Source organism: Rhamphochromis longiceps, linkage group LG23 (assembly GCF_057381845.1).
Source record: "Rhamphochromis longiceps isolate RC_006_pf linkage group LG23, R_longiceps_female_GT1.1, whole genome shotgun sequence".
Lineage (NCBI taxonomy): Eukaryota > Metazoa > Chordata > Actinopteri > Cichliformes > Cichlidae > Rhamphochromis > Rhamphochromis longiceps.
The window spans coordinates 48,277,843-48,302,448 of record NC_140578.1 but is presented as its reverse complement, the minus strand read 5'-3'; the positions used below and the strand labels follow the sequence as shown (position 1 = coordinate 48,302,448).

Sequence of the window (24,606 nt, the reverse complement as noted above, 5' to 3'; positions counted from 1 at the left end):
CATATACAAACATCCATTCCCACCCTCATGCTCTCATATGCACTTATTCCACACTCAACCAACGTGGAGACAGACATAAAGAGACGCTGTACACACGATCATACTCCCCAAGCGTACTCTACGAACCGGGTCTAGGTACCCTTGCCCCTGGAGGGGGGAACTGCACCCAGACCCAGGTGGTGTTACCCTTTTCCCTGCGGTGGGGAGAGGCAGACCGCCCCGACTCCGCAGCAGCAGGGAGGCCCCACACTCCAGACCGCAGTCGGACGGCCAACTCCTCCTAGCCCCCCCGCTCCAGCAGGCCGCAGAGAACGGGGGTGAGAGAAGACTCCAAACCTCCCTCCACCCGCTCATTGTAGTGTTGATGCATGTGTGTTCTAAGGTGCATTTAAAACCCAGGAGGGCATGGAGCTACCTGCCAGAGAGCAGCAGGTAAGCGCATGGTCCCTCCTGCTAGCCCTCAATGTCTACGTGTATTTAAAATTGAGAGGTGGGCAACGACGCCAGGGGTGGGGTGTACACCCTGATGGTAATTTGGACTCCGTGTATCGTGCCCACCCCCAAGATCCTATATGTATGAGTAATGAGAGTGTGAGTAATGTGAATGTCTAAGTTGTGGGATAAAATTGAGGCAGAGGCAGCCAGAAGGGGACAGAGGGGGGAGTAGCCTCCTCTGCACCCTGGTGACATACCCCTACTCCAAGGCCCTGCATGTGTGGGTGGTTGTGGTGGAGCAGGAAGAGGGAGGCAGCTGGAGATGGGGAGGGAAGGAAGGGAGGGGCAGGTGACCCCTCCCTGGGGCCAGCTCTCCCGCTGACCCCAGTAGGCACTCCCATACTCCGCGACCCGCCAGGGAAAGGGGGCCCAGGCCCATCCAGACCGGGGCCCAGCGCAGCAGCGCCCCCCGGCCCCACAGAGCCCGGGACAGTCCACCCAACCCCACCACAGAGAAAACTGCACCCACCCCACCATCCACTCATCTTCCAGACTACATGAGACAATAAACACCCAGGCTGAGATCTTCCTCCACCTCTCCTGTATCTCCCCCTCCTGCAGAGAGTTCCTGAGGAGAGGAAAGCTCCTGCAAGGTGTGACAATCTCCCCCACCAGTTGAAGAGCCCCCCAGGTGGCTCGACGCACCGGCAGCACCCTGCGCCAGGGATGGGCCCCCATGCACCCACCCGCCCACAACCCCGGCAACACACAAACCAGGACCCAAGGCCCCGAGGCCCGGCCAGGGCCCCAGCCCAGAGACGGAGCGCCCCCAGAACCTCACGCCCCTCCCGGACCCACCCAGGGGCAGCCAGGCTACCAGGTCAGTAACCCACGTCCGTCAGCACAGACTCTCCCCTAGCCCCGCTACATGCAGCCACGAGGAAACAGTCACTCGAGAGCCAAAAGAGCCCCCAACCGGACATAACCGCTACCCCGGGTTGAGCCCCCCAAGGAAGATGCCTCCGGGGAACCCCCCGACGCCCTAAGCCTGTCCCTACCCCCACACCAATCACAACAGTGAAGGCGGGACCAAACTATGACCCCCCACCCCCATGTTCATTTTCTTAAAAGGTGTGTTACAACTGTGTTACTTTTACCCCAGATATAATGGGGACAAACACCTTCCAAAAAGTTCTGCTTTTGTCTCATCAGTCCAGAGAATATATTCCCAAAAGTCTTGTGGATCATCAAGATGTTTTCTGGCAAAACTGAGGTGAGCCTTTAATGTCCTTATTGGTCAGCAGTAGTTTCTCCTTGACCTGCTCTGACTGCTGCTTTTGATATAGTAGACCAGGGGTCCCCAACTCCAGGCCTCGAGGGCCAGTGTCCTGCAGTTTTTAGATGTGTCCATGATCCAACACAGCTGATTCAAATGGCTACATTACCTCCTCAACATGTCTTGCAGTTCTCCAGAGGCCTGGTAATGAACTAATCATTTGATTCAGGTGTGCAGACCCAGGGTGAGATCTAAAACCTGCAGGACACCGGCCCTCGAGGCCTGGAGTTGGGGACTCCTGCAGTAGACCATCTCATGTCCCATTTAGAATACCATGTGGGCATCAAAGGTACAGCTTTTGAGTGGTTCAGGAGAGAACTTTCTCAGTCCACTTTGGTGACTCTGTATCTTCCTCAGCCTCTCTGGCATGTGGTGTCCCACAAGGAGTCCTTCAGGTGCCTTTTGGGAAGCTGGAACAGGTGGCCTGTTTCAAACTTGTGATTCTTTCTGACAGTCTTGTCATTGCCATAGTATTATTCATATACTCAAGAGTACTACTCCATTTCTCTTCATATTTACACCATGGACGTACTTGAATCCACCTTCAATGCTCCCGGCTTTGCTTTACCTGTACTACTACATTGTCACACATAAGATCCCAAACTTATTTTTGTATTTATACCTTCATGCAATTTGCACATCTCTCTTACAAATTATCAGTCTTACTTTTACTGTTTTTAACTAACTTCATTTCTACCTTTCTTTAATTTTTATCACCATCCATCCATCTTCTTCTGCTTATCTGGGCCCAGGTCAGGGGGGCAGCAGCCTAAAAAGAGAAGCCCAGACCTCCCTCTCCCCGGCCACCTCCTCAAAGAGATATAATCCCTCCAGCATGTCCTGGGTTTGCCCCGGGTTGGACATGCCCAGAACACCTCACCCAGGAGGCATCATTTTCAAATGCCCAAACCACCTTTTCAATGTAGAGGAGCAACAGCTCTACTTTACACTCAGTGCTCTCTTTACCACAATGGACCAGTACAGGATCTGCATCACTGCAGCCGCACCACCAATCCATCTCCTGCTCCTGTCACTCGTGAACAAGACCCCAAGATACTGTCCCGGAGTGGGGACCCTTTTCCAGCTGAGGACCATGGCCTAAAAATTACAAACAGAATAGGTGACAAAGGGCAGCCCTGGCGGAGTCCATCAACCACCTGAAATAAGTCTGACTTATTGCCGGCTATGTGGACCAAGCTCTTGCAACAGTTGTGTAAGGATTGAATGGCAACGCATACTCCTGAAGCACCTCCCACAGGACACTCCGAGGGACATGGTTGAATGCCTTCCCCAAATCCACAAACAACATTTAAACTGGTTGGGCAAACTCCTATGCACCCTCAAGTATCCTCAAGAGGATAAAGAGCTGATCCAGTGTCCCACGACCAGGACAAAAAACACATTGTTCCTCCTGTATCCAAGGACTTTCCTTTCCACCACACCAGTCTGCCGATCCAGATGTACCGCCCCTGAGCTCCACACAACACTAAAGAGGCATGTCAACCAAGACAGCCATACAACGTCCAGATCATTTAGGAACTCATCCACCCAATGGGCCGTGCCACCAAGGAGTTGTTTAGCTACCTTAGTGACTTCACCCCTGGAGATAAGCGAGTTGCCCCCCTCGTTCCCAGATGCCACCTCCACGGAAGATGTGCCAGTGGGATTAAGGAGGTCCTCAAAGTATTCCTTCCTACAATTTTCTCAGTCAAAGTCAGCAGTGCTCGACCCGCACTATACACAGTGCAGGTAGAGCACCACTTTCCTTTTCTGAGTCGCCTGACAGTTTGGCAGAATCTCTTCAAGGCAGTCCAAAATTCTTTTCCATGGCTTCTCCAAGCTCCTCCCACACCCAAGTTTTTGCTTCAACCACTGCCTGAGCCACGTTCCGCTTGGCCTGTCAGTATCTATCAGCTGTCTCCACAGTACCACAGGCTAGCCAAGCCTTCTTCAGCCTGGTGGCTCCCTTCACCTCTGGTGTCCACCATTTGGTTCGGGGGTTACCACCACGACAGACACCAACCACCTTGTGACCGCTGCTCAGTGCAGTGGCTTAATTCAATTCAATTCAATTCAATTTTATTTATATAGCGCCAAATCACAACATAAGTCGCCTCAAGGCGCTTCATAGATACAGAGAAAAACCCAACAATCATATGACCCCCTATGAGCAAGCACTTTGGCAAAAGTGGGAAGGAAAAACTCCCTTTTAACAGGAAGAAACCTCCGGCAGAACCAGGCTCAGGGAGGGGCGGCCATCTGCTGTGATTGGTTGGGGTGAGAGAAGGAAGACAGGATAAAAGACATGCTGTGGAAGAGAGACAGAGGTTAATAACAGATATGATTCAATGCAGAGAGGTCTGTTAACACATAGTGAGTGAGAAAGGTGACTGGAAAGGAAAAACTCAATGCATCATGGGAATCCCCCGGCAGCCTACGTCTATTGCAGCATAACTAAGGGAGGATTCAGGGTCACCTGGTCCAGCTCTAACTATATGCTTTAGCAAAAAGGAAAGTTTTAAGCCTAATCTTGAAAGTAGAGATAGTAGCAATATGCTTAATGCTTAAGCAATAGAGGTATGTCATGCTTTTTATTTGTTCTTGTTTCTAATGTCTCTGTAAAGCACTTTGAATCACCTTGTTGTTGAATTGTGCTATACAAATAAACTTGCCTTGCCTTGCCTTGCCTTACTGTACATATATATATAAAAAAAAAAAACACCCAGCACGCCCCTGCGGGCGGTTTATCCTTCAAGCTCGGGTCCTCTACCAGAGGCCTGGGAGCTTGAGGGTCCTGTGCAGTATCTTAGCTGTTCCCAGGACTGTGCTCTTCTGGACAGAGATCTCCGATGTTGTTCCCGGGATCTGCTGGAGCCACTCGCCTAGCTTGGGAGTCACCGCACCGAGTGCTCCGATTACCACGGGGACCACCGTTACCTTCACCCTCCACGTCCTCTCGAGCTCTTCTCTGAGCCCTTGGTATTTCTCCAGCTTCTCGTGTTCCTTCTTCCTGATATTGCTGTCATTCGGAACCGCTACATCGATCACTACGGCCGTCTTCTTCTGTTTGTCTACCACCACTATGTCCGGTTGGTTAGCCACCACCATTTTGTCCGTCTGTATCTGGAAGTCCCACAGGATCTTAGCTCGGTCATTCTCCACCACCCTTGGAGGCATCTCCCATTTTGACCTTGGGATGGATAGATAGATAGATAGATAGATAGATAGATAGATAGATAGATAGATAGATAGATAGATAGATAGATAGATAGATGGATGGATGGATGGATGGATGGATGGATGGATGGATGGATGGATGGATGGATGGATGGATGGATGGATGGATGGATAGATAGATAGATAGATAGATAGATAGATAGATAGATAGATAGATAGATAGATAGATAGATAGATAGATAGATAGATATACATACTGCACTTTGTCATAGTATAGGCCCTTACCAGGCCCCTGTGACTCTTTTAATTGTGGTGTTTATTGTGACTTTACTATTTTTATTCTTTGTCATGATGCTGTTAGGTAACAATTTCCCTTGTGAGATCAATAAGGTATCTGTCTGTCTATCTTTACAGTGACCATTGTACCATTACTGTAGCAAAAAAAAAAGTTTTATTAGAAAGTTCCTTGATTGTTGTACTCAGATGGATTGGTGAATGGTTCAAAAAGGCAGACAAGAACAATGATGGCAGGATGAACTTTAAGGAAGTGCAAGACCTGCTGAAGATGATGAATGTGGACATGAATGAACATCATGCTCACCACCTTTTTACAGTGAGAGACCTGTACTAAATGTGTATACTAACAAAGTATACACATTCCTGTGATTTAAATATTCAGTATTAAGGTTGTTTGGGTTCTGTTGTAATTTTCTTGGTACTAGGATTAGGAGATTATTAAATCCAGTTCTTTGTATTCTTCAACGAACAAGAAAGACACGGCTCAAAGTGGTCTAACTCAAAAGATCTTTAATTTGACATATTCCAGAATATGGAGACTAGGCACACACAGCAACGCCAGCTCAAGTCTCAGGCAAAAACAGGAAGCTTGGTTATTTATATACTTCATCTAGACGTCACACACACTTTAAGTTTCGATCAAACACTCTACTTAGTTTCACTTTCGGCCTGCAGCTCCTATTTTTGCAAAAGCATGCAGTTTCCTGTCAGCCTGCGACCTAGTTTTACACTGAAGTTTGGGCCTCTCATAAAACAATCTAATCAGAAAATAAGCATTAAGAATATATATTTATTTCTCAACAAGATCTTACACTTTGATGCATCTGTCCACCTGGCTACAGTACACATTTTTTGCCTCTTGTCTCAGATGGCTGATAAGTCCCAATCAGGTACCCTGGAGAATGATGAGTTTGTGCTCTTCTACAAGATGTTGACTCAGCGAGAGGATGTACTGAAGGTATTTCAGGAATACTCTGTTGATGGTCAGAAGCTATCCCAAAGCAACCTGGAGGACTTCCTTAGAGAGGAACAGCTTGAGGGGGATGATATCCAACTGCATGCTAAGCAGCTCATTGAGTGCTATGAACCCTCGGACAAAGGTGCACACATTGTAAAGAATACACTGCATCTTGATGTTTTGTTTGAATATAATTTTTATGACATTAGGATCAGTCTATTCCCTCATGAGATTTTATGGTACAGTTAGCACATTACACCATTGACACCATCTTACTGTCATTCCAGCCAAGCGCATGAATGCCATGACATTTGATGGCTTTTTGATGTACCTCGGCTCAGCTGAAGGCTCCATTTTTAACCCACAGCAGAGGGGGATCTTTCAGGACATGACTCAGCCACTCTGTCATTATTTCATCTCATCGTCCCACAACACCTACCTGATGGAGGACCAGCTCAGAGGACAAAGCAGTGTGGAGGGATACATCAGGTAGCAGTACTGGCTTAAAATTACCATGCTTTGATCAAATTCACCCCAACATTATTCTAAAATATGTTGCACATGAAGAGCTGGGGTAGCTAGTGAACCACTCCTTCTAACAAGCGTGTCTGCAATATGCTAGCTTGTCCAGAGATACTTCTAGAGAGTAGTACCTTGAAAGAGTAGGGGTTTGTAAAATTGCACAGTAAGCCAAAACATGGTTGCTCACAGCTAATTCATCAGGTTGAGATTTATCAGTATGTATTCGTAGTCCAAAGTTGGATTATCATCAATTTTGATCATTTTGGTTTGCTTAAGTCACGCACAAGTAAATACTGGACTAGATCATTAATAATTAAATGCTTTCCTTTGTAATCATTTTTGTATATTTGTAATATTCTTCTTATGTATTTCATGCATGTATTATTTTAAGACAGGTGGGGATTATGTCTCCTCCCCCCCGTCTTCATCATTAATGATCTAGGCCAGTATTTACTTGGGCATGACTTAACCAATTAACCAATACCAACCTGTTATATATCAGCTGATTTATCTATGAAGATGTGATTGGTTCATTTGAATTTTTTTCTGTTTTCTGAAGCACACTTCTACTACAGGGAGTGCAGAATTATTAGGCAAGTTGTATTTTTGAGGAACAATGTTATTATTGAACAACAACCATGTTCTCAATGAACCCAAAAAACTCATTAATATCAAAGCTGAATGTTTTTGGAAGTAGTTTTTAGTTTGTTTTTAGTTTTAGCTATTTTAGGGGGATATCTGTGTGTGCAGGTGACTATTACTGTGCATAATTATTAGGCAACTTAACAAAAAACAAATATATACCCATTTCAATTATTTATTTTTACCAGTGAAACCAATATAACATCTCCACATTCACAAATATACATTTCTGACATTCAAAAACAAAACAAAAACAAATCAGCGACCAATATAGCCACCTTTCTTTGCAAGGACACTCAAAAGCCTGCCATCCATGGATTCTGTCAGTGTTTTGATCTGTTCACCATCAACATTGCGTGCAGCAGCAACCACAGCCTCCCAGACACTGTTCAGAGAGGTGTACTGTTTTCCCTCCTTGTAAATCTCACATTTGATGATGGACCACAGGTTCTCAATGGGGTTCAGATCAGGTGAACAAGGAGGCCATGTCATTAGTTTTTCTTCTTTTATACCCTTTCTTGCCAGCCACGCTGTGGAGTACTTGGACGCGTGTGATGGAGCATTGTCCTGCATGAAAATCATGTTTTTCTTGAAGGATGCAGACTTCTTCCTGTACCACTGCTTGAAGAAGGTGTCTTCCAGAAACTGGCAGTAGGACTGGGAGTTGAGCTCGACTCCATCCTCAACCCGAAAAGGCCCCACAAGCTCATCTTTGATGATACCAGCCCAAACCAGTACTCCACCTCCACCTTGCTGGCGTCTGAGTGGGACTGGAGCTCTCTGCCCTTTACCAATCCAGCCACGGGCCCATCCATCTGGCCCATCAAGACTCACTCTCATTTCATCAGTCCATAAAACCTTAGAAAAACCAGTCTTGAGATAGTTCTTGGCCCAGTCTTGACGTTTCAGCTTGTGTGTCTTGTTCAGTGGTGGTCGTCTTTCAGCCTTTCTTACCTTGGCCATGTCTCTGAGTATTGCACACCTTGTGCTTTTGGGCACTCCAGTGATGTTGCAGCTCTGAAATATGGCCAAACTGGTGGCAAGTGGCATCTTGGCAGCTGCACGCTTGACTTTTCTCAGTTCATGGGCAGTTATTTTGCGCCTTGCTTTTTCCACACGCTTCTTGCGACCCTGTTGACTATTTTGAATGAAACGCTTGATTGTTCGATGATCACGCTTCAGAAGCTTTGCAATTTTGAGACTGCTGCATCCCTCTGCAAGATATCTCACTATTTTTGACTTTTCTGAGCCTGTCAAGTCCTTCTTTTGACCCATTTTGCCAAAGGAAAGGACGTTGCCTAATAATTATGCACACCTGATATAGGGTGTTGATGTCATTAGACCACACCCCTTCTCATTACAGAGATGCACATCACCTAATATGCTTAATTGGTAGTAGGCTTTCGAGCCTATACAGCTTGGAGTAAGACAACATGCATGAAGAGGATGATGTGGACAAAATACTCATTTGCCTAATAATTCTGCACTCCCTGTATGTGTTACTATGACCCTGATGAAGGCCACAAGCCGAAACGCGTTGGTCAGTCAAAAAAATTGTTCCTCTTTCCTTTAAGTGTGCTGTCTTTAAGTGTGCTCTGCCACTAAGAGTACTCCTTGGGTGGTTCAGTGGAGTTCAGCTTGTTTTTTTTTTTCTCTCTGGCATACCTCTTTAAGCAGCTGGCCAAGGCTGTGAGTCTTTGGTTGGGAGTTTCCAAGGCTTCAGTTATGAACAGCACTTTTTAGGTACCTCTTTTATCATCGCACCTTTCTACAGCTCCGATAGTTGGCTAACTTCCCTCCATTATGGCTTGATCTTGGCTTCTTGTCTCCTTCTCCATGGAGGGCACTTCTTCTTGTAGCTGTTCATTTTTGAGCCAGGCCACATCTTCTAGTAGACCTTCAGAGGGTCTTGGTAACTGGACACTTGCTACGGAGAGTCCAGGTTTCTGTTGGAGAACTTGTCCCCTTGGTGCTCAGAAAATAACCGAAAACTGAACATCCTATCACGGGTAATGGGAAATACAGACTCAGTCGTGAAGCTCTGGATGCAAAGCAGACAGTGAGTTTATTTACAGTCCCAAAAAAACAGTCTTAAACATGAAAAGAAGTGCAATAGTCCAACAGTGCTTTTCTCCAAATTCCCAGTAGTGGTGCAGGTGAGTCTCCCCAGTGGTAATCCTAGCAAGCTTCTTCTCTCCAACCCTCCTCCCCGTACTTTTCCTCCTAAAAGACAAGCAACAACAACACATGAGCAGGTTAACCAGCTAAAGCTACATCACCAATAACGAGCACACTTTACTTACGAGTACAAACCAGCGTCGACTGCCATCCGGACACACCGTTACCTCAGCCCAAAATGGGGGCTGATTAGTGACAGCTGGGTTGAAGATTAGGTACAGGTGTGTTGGCTGCTGAGCGGAGACACTTCCGGGTCAGGGGTCGCCACACTCTCACTCTCCCAGAAGCAGACCCAGAGGGCGGGGAGAAGAAAAAAAGGGAGAGAGCACACAAGCACACCACAAGCAGGTCGTCCAGGGAGGACCTGAAACAACTTATCATGAACTTTGGGAGGCACAGGCAGGTCCACTCCCCACCTTACAAATGGAGAATGGCTTCACAAACACCATCGCCCCGGTAAAGAAGGCCCAGCAGCGGATTCACTTCCTCTGTGTCCTCAGGGAGAATAACCTGTACTGGAAGATGCAACTGGCCTTCTACGACTCCTCAATGGAAAGCGTTCTCTCCTACTGCTATGGTGTTTGGTACACAGGGGTCAAACACTATCAGCAAACACTTTCCTCGCAAAACCCACCCCTGCCCACCCACCTCATCAATATGAGCCATGGTCTGAGTAACTCTCATCACTAAGGCCAATCACACACAGACTCTACTCAGACCAAGTCCTTTGCTCTACTTTCAAGCACTTTGCAACCTTTTCTCCAACGTGTTCCTTTTCTATTGTTTTTAATAGATTCGTCTTGATTGTATATATTTCTCCTGTTTGTTAATTATACCTGCTGTCTTACTATTTATATTTTATTTATCCACAGTTGGTGTGGAGCACCCATAATTTAATTTTACATGTGCAATGGAAATAAAGGGCAATTCAATTCAATTCTTATTACGACACTTAAAACAGAGCAAAGTGGCTTAATGCTTCCCACAACGTCTACTTTTTAAATTTAAATGTAAAATTCTAAATTTTAAAAGTAAGTAGACAATGATTTAATTGATTTCAGAATTTTCTTCTCAATCAATCAATCAATCAATCAATCAATCAATCAATCAATCAATCAATCAATCAATGTTTATTTCTATAGCACATTTAAAAAGGACCAGTGTCCACAAAAGTGCTTCACACAAGTGCCGGAATGCAGGTTACAACAAAAGACAACAAAAACAGTTACAGTTATGTAGCACAAATGCAGACCAGGTGGAAGTCCGAACTAATGTGCTTAAAAGGCTAGATTAAACAAGTGAGTTTTTAAGCGCGATTTAAGTCTAACTCTAGTCTTTCGGCGGAGCCTTGGTTGCACTAAGAGCAGTTGGTTAGAGGATCTAAATGCTCTTATGGGGCTATACAAGTCGATGAGGTCAGTTAGGTAACTTGGTGCCAGGTTATTTAAAATTCTAAAAGTATACAAAAGGATTTTAAAAACGATATGGTATTTGATGGGGAGCCAGTGTAGATTGGCTAGAACAGGGGTGATGTGATCATGCCTTCTGGAGCCAGTTAAGAGGTGTGCTGCGGCATTTTGAACTAATTGCAAGTGTTGGAGGAGAGAGAATTGGAGGCCGAAATATAGCGAGTTGCAATAGTCCAATCTAGAACTAATGAAGGCGTGGATAAGCTTTTCAAAGTCTTAATGTGGAATATAGGGCTTTGCCTTGGAAATTTGGCATAGCTGGTAAAAACTCATTTTTGCAACTGTGGGCACTCACTCGTGCCCACAGTTGACTAGCTTTTCTAACTGGAAAACATTCTTATCACTATACTCCGCTGAGTTTAATAAAATAAAGAGAGGGCCTTGACATCATATTATTTTTAAGTGATTATTTCTCATCCATTAAATGTATCAATGAAAATATTAGAATAACACAAGGGATACCATGAAAGATTTGCTAATAGTCTTAGTTTGGAAATTAATATTCAATTCAATTTTATTTATATAGCGCCAAATCACAGCAACAGTCACCTAAAGGTGTTTTATATTGCACAGTAGATCGTACACTAATAGATACAGAGAAAAACCCAACAATCATATGACCCCCTATGAGCAGCACTTTGGCGACAGTGGGGAGGACAAACTTCCTTTTAACAGGAAGAAACCTCCAGCAGAACCAGGCTCAGGGAGGGGCGGGGCCATCTGCTGTGATTGGTTGGGGTGAGAGAAGGAAGACAGGATAAAGACATGCTGTGGAAGAGAGACAGAGGTTAATAACAGATATGATTCAATGCAGAGAGGTCTGTTAACACATAGTGAGTGAGAAAGGTGACTGGAAAGGAAAAACTCAATGCATCATGGGAATCCCCCGGCAGCCTACGTCTATTGCAGCATAACTAAGGGAGGATCCAGGGTCACCTGGTCCAGCTCTAACTATATGCTTTAGCAAAAAGGAAAGTTTGAAGCCTAATCTTGAAAGTAGAGATAGTGTCTGTCTCCTGAATCCAAACTGGAAGCTGGTTCCACAGAAGAGGGGCCTGAAAACTGAAGGCTCTGCCTCCCATTCTACTTTTAAATACTCTAGGAACAACAAGTAGGCCTGCAGAGCGAGAGCGAAGTGCTCTAATAGGGTGATATGGTACCACAAGGTCATTAAGATAAGATATTATGAAAATGTTTCCTCCTTAATTTAAATATTTCTTTTTAGTGTTAGATTAAATTCAAAGTCAGCTGTTTAAATAAGAACAGAACATTTTTCATCAGGGGATTTGATGTGAAAATATCTTAAAAATTTATTTTGTGACCCAGAAAGAGTAATATTTCAAACTCCGCCACTCTGCGTTCCTCCGCAACTGCCTTGTTTAAGTTTTGGACAAAATGCATTCTGGGATATTTGCCTGGGTTTGGCTACAGTAGCTTGCGAGCTGTAAATGTATGTCTTCTAATGATGCTGCCTAAGGGAAGCATGTATAATGTAAATAGGATTGGTCCTGAACCCTGTGGAACTCCATAATTAACCTCAGGCTGGCTGAAACTCTTCAAATAAACCATTCCTCTGCAGATGATCTGTTAGCTGTTTGACAACTACTCTTTCAAGGATGTTTGATATGAAAGGAAGGTTGGAGATTGGCCTATAATTAGCTAAGACTGCTGGGTCTAGAGATGCTTTTTGAGTAAAGGTTTAACTGCAGCCAGCTTGAAGGCCTGTGGTACATAGCTGATTATTAGAGATAGGTTGATCATATTTAAGATTGAAGCAATACAGTTTTTTCTGAATGCTTAAACCCTAACTGTGATTCTTATAGCACAATTCCTAAAACTATTAATACTTATAGCAAAACCACTCACTGAGTTTGCAAAACTAAAAGCACAAACACTGCTTTGCACTCAGCTTCCAAATGATCAACACACTCCTAGCAAAACTATACACATTTATGGCTGTTATTTACAGTATTTTGCCAACTGTCTGGCACACTGTCTCATGTGAAAACTGTGTTAGATAATTAGTTCACTTTGCAATCAGCCTACGCACTATAAATAAGCTACAGGTAAGCTGTGCGTGTGGAGTACAATGGAGGGAGCAGGAAGAGTGAGAAGAGTGAGAATTAGAGGAGGCCGAGGAAGAGGACGTGGAGGTGAAGAAGTAGGACGAAGAGGACGACAAGGACAAGGAGGTGAAGTTAGAGGACAAGGACAAGGATGAGGAGGGGGAAGAGGAAGGGTAAGAAGAGTAAGAAATAGAATTACTGATGACATCAGAGCTACAATAGTGGACCATGTAATCAACCGTGGAGTGAGTTCCATTTACCACAGCAGGTTTTCCAGGTCCTGGCAGGCAGCAAAAGAGCCCCAGACCAACACACTACCACCACCATATTTTACTGTTGGTATGATGTTCATTTTCTGAAATGCTGTGTTACTTTTACACTGGATGTCGATATGGGACACACACCTTCCAAAAAGTTAAACTTTTGTCTCGTCAGCTCAGAGTATATTCCCAAAGGACTTGGGGATCATCAAGATATTTTCAGGCATAACTGAGATGAGTCTTTGTGCTCCTTTTGCTCAGCAGTGGTTTTTGAACTCTGTCATGAAGGATCTCTTTCTCATGGTGGAGTCACGAACACTGACCTCAACCAAGCGAGGCATTCGGGTCTTTGGATGTTTCTCTTGGGTCTTTCTAACATCTTCATCGCTGTACTAGATTTTGAGGATCTTTTGGCATACTCTACTTTGTCAGACAGATCCTATTTAAGTGATTTCTTGATTGAGAACAGGTGGTGGCAGTAATCAGGTCTCGGTGTGGCTAGAGAAATTGAACTCGGCTTTCCAAAGATATAATACACCACCATTAATTTAAGTTATAACAGGGGGTTGCAATGATTTTTTCACACAGGATCCTGTCAGAAAGTCAGTAGAAGCAATCCAGAATCCAGAATGTGTGAATAAAAGGCAGTGAGGTCAAGTGAGTGTAGGCAGGGTTGTCTGGGTGGAGAGAAGTGTTAGGGATGATGTGTGACACAGGGATAGCAGCAAGAGTGAAAGGGAAGGTGTACAAGATCATAGTGAGACAGACTGTGATGTATGGTTTGGAAAAAGTGGCACTGACAAAAAGACAGGATGGTAAGCCGGAGGTGGCAGAGTTGACAATGATAACATTTTCATTTAAAAAAAATGAGTGTATTAGAGGGATAGTTCATGTAGAGGAGTTTGGAGACAAAGTTAGAGAAGCAAGGTTGAAATGGTTTGTGCAGAGGAGAGATGGTGGATATATTAGACAAAGGATTATGATTATGGATCTGCTTGGAAGGGGGAACACAGGAAGACCTCAGAGGAAGTTCAGGGATGTAGTGACGGACATATAAAGGGTTGGTGTGACAGTGGAGGATACTAAAAATAAAGTGACACGGAGGCAGATGATCCACTGTAGGAGCAATCAAAGGAAGAAGAAGAAGAAGAAGATGAAGGATATATTCATGGCCATTGTATTTTTTACCTTTCTGTGAACCAGAACAGAATCAATAATAAAGGAAAGATTGTATTTGTCCTTGTTCTTCAGGGCTCTGAATCGTGGCTGCCGATGTGTTGAAGTAGACTGCTGGGATGGTGCCAATGGAGAGCCCATTGTATATCATGGACACACTTTCACCTCCAAGATACTTTTCAAGGATGTGGTTAGTGCAGTTGGAAACTATGCCTTCAAGGTAGGATCACCTGAGTGGGTTATTTTACACTTTTATAAGGGAATAGCAGTGTTTCGGTTGATAGCTGTCCTACAGCTTAAGCAGAATGCTTTGCCTAAAACCTCTGCTCCCTGAGAAACAGAACAACATACAATGTATTTAGTATAGGATATCACACCCCCATGTGTCCTGGCTGAAGAAACATCTACTCACGCCTTTAAAGCAGATGACCTGTAATGGCACATGTGAGGCCCTGCCTGCACATATACATCCCCGTCATCACAGTCATAAACCAACCTCTTTTTTTTTTATTCCAGACCACTCACATGGCTTTACTCCTTACTAATATTCATTACCTCCCTGTCCTTTGGATATTAGAGAGACATCCCTCCGTGCTGAAAGAGAGAGCTGCACCGTAAGCTACATGGAGAATGTAACCCATGGTGACTCTGAACCCATTAAGAGGCTGCAGTGGGCTGTCTGTGGGAGCCACTCCACAATCACTGGCGCACACCCCACTTTGCAGTTATTTATTTGTAAAAATGTTTGGAATCATGTCTGATTTTCGTTCCACTTCTCACGTGTGCACCACTTTGTGTTGGTCTTTCACCTGGAATTCCAATAAAACTGATTCATGTTTGTGGCTGTAATGTGACAACATGTGGGAAAAGTTCAAGGGGGCCGAATACTTTTCAAGCCACTGTATGTTATACTGTATAACAGATTAATGGGACAGCAGTGCAGTGGCTTCAGAACTTGCCTTAGAAGCCTCTGGTTTAAAATATTTCTTCAACAGTAAAGTAACCCAGTGACAGTTGTCAGTATTTCCACTACTGCACAGCAAACAATAATTGTTAATAGTTCATTTGGCAAATCTCATTTTTCAAATTGTAAACAAATACAGTTTAAAAGATGGTTTCTGTTGCTGCCACAGTATAATTCAGTTTAATGTAACCTGAAATGTCTATCATAGTGGCCAATCATATTAGACCTCGTCTTCCTTTGGGCTCTGCCTCCAGACAGTCAAAAGTAAGTTTATTCATACAAGCAGAAGGTGCAGAGAGCTATCTGTGAGAGCCTAAGAGTATAGCAGCGTGTGCAAAGCAGACACTGTCCCAGGCATGATGGCTTCTTTGTATGCAAGGCTGCTGAATTCTATACGCATGGGTTGTTGAATTGACATGAAAGGAATCTAATTCCAAATTTCATATTTGTTGGAAACTCAATATTGCCCATCCATCTGCTGGTCTTACAGCCAGTCAGGCACAACCCGAGATGATGTGCAGACATTTAAGTTTTCTGTTATCATACAGTGGTGTGAAAAAGTGTCTTTCCAATTCCTGATTTCCAATTTTTTTACATGCTTGTCATATTTAAATGTTTTAGATAATCAAGTAAATTTAAATTTTAGATAAAGATAACACAAGTACACACAAACTGTAGTTTCTAAATGAGGGTGTTTATTATTAAAAGGAAAGAAAACAAATCTGCGTGGCCCTGTGTGAAAATGACTGACCCTCCCTCGTTTTAACATAAACTGACATCTTTGGAGAGCTGAGTTCAGTTTCTCTACGCAGACCTGATTACTGCCAACACCTGTTCTTATTCAAGAAATCACTATACAGGACCTGCCTGACAAAGTGGGGTAGACCAATAGAACCTTTAAAAGCCAGACATCATGCTGTGATCCAAGGAAATTCAGGAATTAATATGAAACACATTTATGGAGATCTCTCAGTCTGGAAAACCATTATATGGCTTTATTATGGCCTTATAAGGCCATTTTTAAAGCTGTGGGAGTACAGTGAACCACAGTGAGAGCCATTGTCCACAAATGGCGAAGAGGTCACAAAGACCCCAGAACAACATCCAAACAAGGCCTCAGCTGCCTCAGTTAAGGTCAGTGTTCATGACTCCACCATAAGAAAGAGACTGAGCAAAAATGGCATGCATGGCAGAGTGTCATGGTCCTGGGTTTTGACCCAGTGTTTTGCATTTGAAGACTTTTGAATCTTGGTTATTCATTATTGTCGTATTCCTAGGGTAACTTATATTTCCTAGTTCAGTTTTCTTATGTGTTTGAGATTTTCTGATTGTGTTTATCCCTTGTGGTTCTGGTCTAGTTCCCTGAGTGTTTTCCTTTCCCTTTGTTTCCTGTGTATGTCAGTCTTGTTCTCATTTCCCACAGTCTTTGTCTCTGTGTTCTGTCTTTACTCCTTAGTCTCCCTGGCCTGTTGTGTCTCTCGCTCCCTCTCTCTTTGTTTCTTAGCCATGTCTCTGTTTCGTCTCCCTTACCTGTTCCCATGTTACTCTCCTTATATTTCTTCCTTTGTCTCCTCTGTCTGTTATGACCTGTGTTACCACCTGTTGCCCATCCTCTCGTTATCCAGTGTATTTAAGTCCTCAGTTTGTATTTGCTCCTCATCACATCATCAGTCTTCAGGTAGTCCTCCGGTCATGTTACCCCTGTGCTGTGTGCTCCATGCTTTGCTTTCTAGTGTCTAGCTACTATGCCAAGAGTTTAGTGTTTTGTATTTTTAGTTTGTAGTTATCGGCAATAAAGCTGCTTAAGTTCAGGTTTTGTCTCCAGAGTCCTGCATTTGGGTCCTCATCCTGGCTGCCACACAGCCAGACCTTGACACAGAGTTCCAAGACAAAAACCACTGCTGAGCAAAAGGAACTTAAAGGCTAGTCTCAGGTTTCCCAGAAAACATCTTGATGATGCCCAAGACTTCTGGGAAAATATTCTGAGGAATAACGAGAAGAAAAGTTGAACTTATTGGAAGGCATGTGCCCCATTACATCTGGCATAAAAGTAACACAGCTGTAAACACATTGTCAGAAAAGGAACATCATACCAACAGTAAAATATGGTGGTGGTAGTGTGTTGGTCTGGGGCTGTTTCCCTGCCTCAGGACCTGGAAAACCTGCTGTGGTAAATGGAACCATGAATTCTGCTGTGTAGTAAAACATCCTGAAGGAGAATGTCCATCCATCTGTTTGTGACCTGAAGCTAATGTGCACTTGGGTTTGGCTCTGGATTCAAAATGGACAAGCAAATCTACCTGAATGGCTTAAGAAAAACAAATGAAGATATTGGAGTAGCCTAGTCAAAGTCCTGACCTGAATCCAACTGTCATGTTCTGGCTTGACCTTAAAAATACAGTTCATGCTTGAAAACTCTCCAATGTTAATGAAATCCAACAATTCTGCAAAGATGAGTGGGAAAAAATTCCTCCACAGTGCTGTAAAAGACTTCCAGTTATGACAAATGCTTGATTGCAGTTGTTGCTGCTAAGATGCTAAGCTGGCCAACCAGTTAGTAGGTTTGGGGTCCAGTCACTTTTACACAGGGCCTGTCTTTATAATAAACGACTTCATTTTGAAACTGCATTTTGTGTTAACTTGTGTTATAATATTTTAATTGGTTTGATCTGAAATATTTAAGTTTGCCAAACATACAAATATAGGAAATCAGGAAGGGTGCAAACACTTTTTCACACCACTGTAGGGGCGATCGTGGCTCAAGAGTTGGGAGTTCGCCTTGTAATTGGAAGGTTGCCGGTTCGACCCCCGGCTTGGACAGTCTCGGTCGTTGTGTCCTTGGGCAAGACACTTCACCCGTTGCCTACTGGTGGTGGTCAGAGGGCCCGGTGGCGCCAGTGTCCGGCAGCCTCGCCTCTGTCAGTGCGCCCCAGGGTGGCTGTGGCTACAATGTAGCTGCCATCACCAGTGTATGAATGTGTGTGTGAATGGGTGGATGACTGGTTGTGTAAAGTGCTTTGGGGTCCTTAGGGACTAGTAAAGCACTATACAAATACAGGCCATTTACTATTTTTACCATTTCACTGTAACTGTTTCCAGTCTTCAATTACAAAAGGTACTCACTCCCTCCATCTCTCTTCCTCCTCCTCTCCCCCATTCAGGTATCACAATATCCAGTCATCCTGTCCATTGAGAACCACTGCAGTGTTGAACAACAGAGAGTCATGGCACATCATCTAAACCACATTCTTGGTGACAGGTTGTTGAAAACTATACTGGATGGCAAGGCCCCCATCAGACTGCCCTCTCCTGAGGTGAGGGCCGTAATCTATTGTCCAACTCTAATGCCATATCATTTGATAGAAATGCAAATTATCAACTACTAGAATGCTAAATTCAAAGAAACCCCGAACACCTATGGTATATGTTAAAGATGACTTTTTGACCCCTATGTTAGGATCTTAAGGGGAAGATTCTTGTGAAGGCGAAGAAAGATGGTGGTTTAGAGCAGAGTTTAAGTGGGATGGTGGAAGATTCTCTGAATGGGGAGGTCAGCGATGACGATGAGGCAGCTGAAATTGATGAAGATCACCCACACCATGAGAGTATCCATTGCAGACTCAAGGTGGGTCTAGATGTTTGACACAGTCTCACAACTCTCAGACAACCCACTGTGCATGTGCTGATGATCCAGTCTGATATACAGGGTGGGCCATTTATATGGATACACCGTAACAACATGGGAATGGTTGGTGATATTAAAGTCCTGTTTGTGGCACATTAGTAAATGTGAGGGGGCAAACTCCTCAAGATGGGTGGTGACCATGGTGGCCATTTAGAAGTCGGCCGTCTTGGATACAACTTTTGTTTTTTCCAATAGGAAGAGGGCCATGTGACACATCAAACTTATTGGTAATGTCACAAGAAAAACAATGGTGTGCTTGGTTTCAACGTAACTTTATTCTTTCATGAGTTATTTACAAGTTTCTGACCACTTATAAAATGTGTTCAATGTGCTGCCCATTGTGTTGGATTGTCAATGCAACCCTCTTCTCCCAATCTTCACACACTGATAGCAACACCGCAGGAGAAATGCCAGCACAGGCATCCAGTATCCGTAATTTCAGGTGCTGCACATCTCGTATCTTCGCACCATAGACAGTTGCCTTCAGATGACCCCAAAGATAAAAGTCTAAGGGGGTCAGATCGGGAGACCTTGTGGGCCATTTAACTGGCCCACAATCACCAATCCACTTTCCAGAAACTGTTCATCTAGGAATGCTCGGACCTGGCACCCATAATGTGGTGGTGCACCATCTTGCTGGAAAAACTCAGGGAACGTGCCAGCTTCAGTGCATAAAGAGGGAAACACATCATCATGTAGCAATTTCAAATATCCAGTGGCCTTGAGGTTTCCATTGATGAAGAATGGACCCACTATCGTTGTGCCCCATATACCACACCAAACCATCACTTTTGTTGTTCCAACAGTCTTGGAGGGATCCATCCAATGTGGGTTAGTGTCAGACCAATAGCGGTGCTTTTGTTTGTTAACGTCACCATTCACATAAAAGTTTGCCATTCTGCAAATTCTGTGCGCCGATCTGGGTCATCCTCATTGAGATGCTGCAGTAGCTGGAGTTTGTAAGGGTGCCATTTGTGAGTAGCTAACATCTGCCGGAGGGATGTTCGACTAATGCCACTCTCCAGTGACATGCGCCAAGTGCTATGCTGTTGGCTCTTGCTGAATGAAGCGAGGACAGCCACTGATGTTTCTTCATTAGTCACAGTTTTCTTGCGTCCACATTTTGGCAAATCCAACACTGAACCAGTTTCACGAAACTTAGCAAGCAGTTTGCTGACTGTAGCATGGGAGATGGGTGGTCTCGTAGGGTGTCTTGCATTGAAATCTGCTGCAATGACCCGGTTACTGCGTTCACCAGATAGCAACACAATTTCGATCCGCTCCTCACGTGTTAACCTCTTCAACATGTCAATGGCTGTGAACAAAGAGAAACTTGTAAATAACTAATGAAAGAATAAAGTTACGTTGAAACCAAGCACACCATTGTTTTTCTTGTGACATTACCAATAAGTTTGATGTGTCACATGACCCTCTTCCTATTGGAAAAACAAAAGTTATATCCAAGATGGCCGACTTCTAAATGGCCATCATGGTCACCACCCATCTTGAGGAGTTTGCCTTACAAACCCAACAGTGAGATCTTAAGAGATCCAGCCTACAGCTCTTCAATGGGTGTCACAGGGTCCCCAGGAAAAAAAATTGTAAATGTAAAATAATAAAATAAATATTCTTCGGTGGCAATAACAAAGTATAACATCAATTATTCAGTAGCAATTACACAAGAATATCCAGAAATGTCCCTGCCTACAATTAAACACATTCACTTACCGAAAATTGGGGGCATCTGCTGCGGCAGCCTTTTACCACAAACTTAGTCACTGCTCGGTGACATTCGTCTATCCTGGCCTGAAAGGAGACGCTACCGGTAGACTGCAGCGAGAACTGCCAGCATCTGAGCCAGACTCTGTCTGTCTCATCATGGTCACCTAAATGCACATAATGGCAGGTTTGTAATAAGGCAGATCGCGCTAACATAATATGCACTGTTAGTTGATTATTTACCTGCCGCATTAACGGGAGAGGACATGCAAACGTTACCGCTGCTGCTGGGTTGAGATTCACGAGTCCGGAGCGAATTAAAAACACGACATTCATTTAATGTCATCGTGTGTTTTGTGAGCAAATGCTTTTGCATATTCGTAGTGTTTCCACCCTTAAATGAAATATCTACTTTACAAGTATTGCAAGTTGCCCTGTTGTCATCCGTTCTCGTAAAGTATAACCAAACTTTTGAGCGTTTGAGCCGCTTACGTGCCGTGTTTCCTGCCAGGTAAATGACGCTCCGCAACGTGGTGACGTCATTTACCTGGCAGGAATCGATAAGGGAATCGTTTGCAAAAATGGCAAACAATTCCAAGGAACTGAAACAGTGGGAACCGGTTCTCAACAAGAACCGGTTTTCGATACCCATCCCTATTCAGGATCATTTGTTTTGATCTCTACGATAAATCGCTTGCATTAAAAACTGTTTCCTGAGGAAGTCAAATGCTGGTTGAACCATGAGTCTTATCAGAAGTAGTCCTTGGGAGAAGTTACAGTGAGCAGAGAGATAGCCTTGCTAAAATCTGTAAACTTTTATTCGCATATCTATATATGATTCCAACCAATTATGGAATAATAGACTCCATAATTAACCTTATTGTGTGAAGAAGGTTCCCTGTTTACATGGGCAAACTGGAGTTCCACAGCATTACGTGCTAACACCAATTTTGTTTACATTGTATTTGCTTCCCACCTGCGGTTTCCCAAGGCATGGGTGTAACCCTATTAATACATACACGATATATAATAATTTACCCTCTCCCAATTGCATCCGTCACCCGCCATTGTACCACTCAAACAGATGACTTTGATGGGAATGGGAGGCAGTGGCTTCAGCTTTCCGACCACTCTTCTCTGAGGCCTGCTCCCAGTCTGGATTTGGATGACAGATACCCTGTCTACTATTAAGATTAGGCTTCAAACTTTCCTTTTTGCTAAAGCATATCGTTAGGGCTCGACCAGGTGACCCTGAATCCTCCCTTAGTTATGCTGCAATAGGTGTAGGCTGCTGGGGGATTCCCATGATGCACTGGGTGTTTCTTCTTCAGTCACCTTTCTCACTCACTATGTGTTAATAGACCTCTCTGCACTGTATCATATTAATCTCTGTCTCTCTTCCACATCATGTCTTTATCCTGTCTTCTTAACCCAATCGGTCAAAGCAGATGACAGTCCTTCCTGAGCCCGGTTCTGCCGGAGGTTTCTTCCTGTTTTTCATTTCCTAAGTGTCAAACACCTCACACAAGTTTGTCACAAGGCTGAAACAGCCATGAGCACTCAATGGAACTCAAAGGCAGACCCACCCAGGGAAACAGAACAGGATTCACAAGGAGGGGGCTCACTAGGAGAGAGGGAAATAGAGTTGGTGTCACTGGTCCAGGGGAAAACCTTCCAGTTACACTGACTGGAGGTGGTGAACTTTGCTTACTTGAGCAGAGTAAAGTGATTTTCAGGGAGGGGAAGCAACTGCTAGACTCTCTCAGCTCCAACAATCGCTCTCTCCGATTCCAGTGGGAGACAGGGTCCAGGAGGGCAGACAGGTGAGTAATGAAACAGTGACCGAGCTTAGACCAGTGCGGTGGAGAGAAGAAGAGCAGTGTTGAGTGAACAGGTGAACCAAGCAGGTAAGTGATATAACCTGGACCCAAACTGAGACAGACTGGAAACAGGGAGAGAATATCATTAGCCACGAGAAGTCAAAAGATCTAAGAAATTACATAGAGAAGCCAAGTTACCACTAAAGTGTAGCAGAAAATCTGGCTGGATCTGGACTTGGTGGCTGGAGAAAACACTGGAAAAATCCCAGTATATGACAGTATTATATTTGCATATTATTTAAATAGTTAAATAGATCAAATAGCATTTGCAGATCTTCTTTGTCTCTAGATGTTTTAGGGAGTGACAACCCCTCACCCACCGTGGGCAGCGAGAACTGTCTCAAGGTTAATGGTTACAGTTCTGGGTCAGGCCACCATGTTTCCTCCCATTAACAAACACTCCTGTGGGAGACAAGGCAGCAGCATTACTATGGGAGGAAATAAACACCACCATGATTGGAAGGTCGGGGGTTCGAATCCACTGAATGGCTACCCTGAGGTACCCCTGAGCAAGGTAGCGTCCCTACACACTGCTCCCCAGGCGCCCAATGGCTGCCCACTGATTCACTGAGTGAATGGGTTAAATGCAGAGAGGAATTTCCCCATGGAGATCAATAAAGTTTGGTGACTTTTGAATGCAACTGGCCAGGGAAATTTTCAAAATGTGATATGTGATGGCACAGCACAATGCAAGCTCCATATCAGCTGTTTAGAGCTGCTAGACACTTTTCTAGCTCTAGAGATGTTTCTCTTCAGTTCTAATTTAAGAAAAGACAGTCCAACGGTGGTTACATAGAGCAACGGGGGGACACTCCCTTTCAATCCGAATGTGCTTTTTCTGTCTTGTCTTTTTAGAGGTCAAATGTGATCATAAGATGTCTGCAACCAAAGTGCAAGGGCTCCGTCCACCAAGGGCCTTCATGCTTATGAATAGCAAGTGTTTGCCAGGATTAGCATGTTGTCCTTTTCTAGGGTTGATGTTTTGAAAAGTAATTTTTACAACAAGTGTCATTCACCCAATGACACGCATATTCATGCAAGCTTTTTCCTATACCCGAGTGCCTTCTCTAACATTTAGATACACATTCAAACTCCAGTAGATGCATCAGGAGCAACTCCAGCTTCAGTTGAAGGATACGCCTTTGACTGAGACTCCAAAAGCCAGGAAACAAATGACCATCCTATCCGGTCCTTAAGTCTGTCGTCATTAGCCGTTCCTGGGCCCAAACTCCACTGCAGGTCACACGATCACTGGGGCATCACAGAGAGTTAAAAACTGGCTAAATCCTTTCATCTGTAATAAAATGATCAGCGTTGCTACTTTACCAGGTGTAACATTTAAGTTTAACATCCAGGCATCCATGAAAACAGAATTTATTAAATTTAACGGAGTTAGAAGTTAGCAGGAAGTTAGCTCGCTAGTTTCCACCTAAATATAATATACCATGTCCTGACCGAGAGATTTCGGAAACAAATTAAGATGTACAGCTCTGCTATCTTCTATCTGCTATTCCAACATAAATGAAGACAGAAAACTAAACAGCAGTGACATTTGTAGGGTTACTGAAGTTGGGCTAGCTGGTATATAATAATAATAATAATAATAATAATAATAATAATAATAATGAATTTCATTTATATAGCGCTTTTCGAGACCCTCAAGGCGCTTTACAATACCACTATTCATTCACTCTCACATTCACACACTGGTGGAGGCAGCTACGGTTGTAGCCACAGCTGCCCTGGGGCAGACTGACAGAAGCCAGGCTGCCATATCGCGCCATCGGCCCCTCTGGCCAACACCAGTGGGCGGTAGGTGAAGTGTCTTGCCCAGGGACACAA

At 44.1% G+C, this 24,606-nt stretch overlaps 1 protein-coding gene across 2 annotated transcripts in view; it reads left to right on the top strand.

Annotated features, from left to right (window-relative positions):
* Window positions 1–24,606, top strand: part of plcd4a (phospholipase C, delta 4a) — a 66,778-nt gene that overhangs the window by 17,008 nt on the left and 25,164 nt on the right. For both annotated transcript variants that reach the window (XM_085399356.1, XM_085399355.1), the window contains 6 exons: window positions 5,432–5,561; window positions 6,114–6,345; window positions 6,491–6,692; window positions 14,592–14,736; window positions 18,642–18,794; window positions 18,938–19,105. In XM_085399356.1, coding sequence (XP_085255482.1) covers window positions 5,432–5,561; window positions 6,114–6,345; window positions 6,491–6,692; window positions 14,592–14,736; window positions 18,642–18,794; window positions 18,938–19,105 — 1,030 coding nt within the window. The remainder of the gene's footprint in view (window positions 1–5,431; window positions 5,562–6,113; window positions 6,346–6,490; window positions 6,693–14,591; window positions 14,737–18,641; window positions 18,795–18,937; window positions 19,106–24,606) is intronic.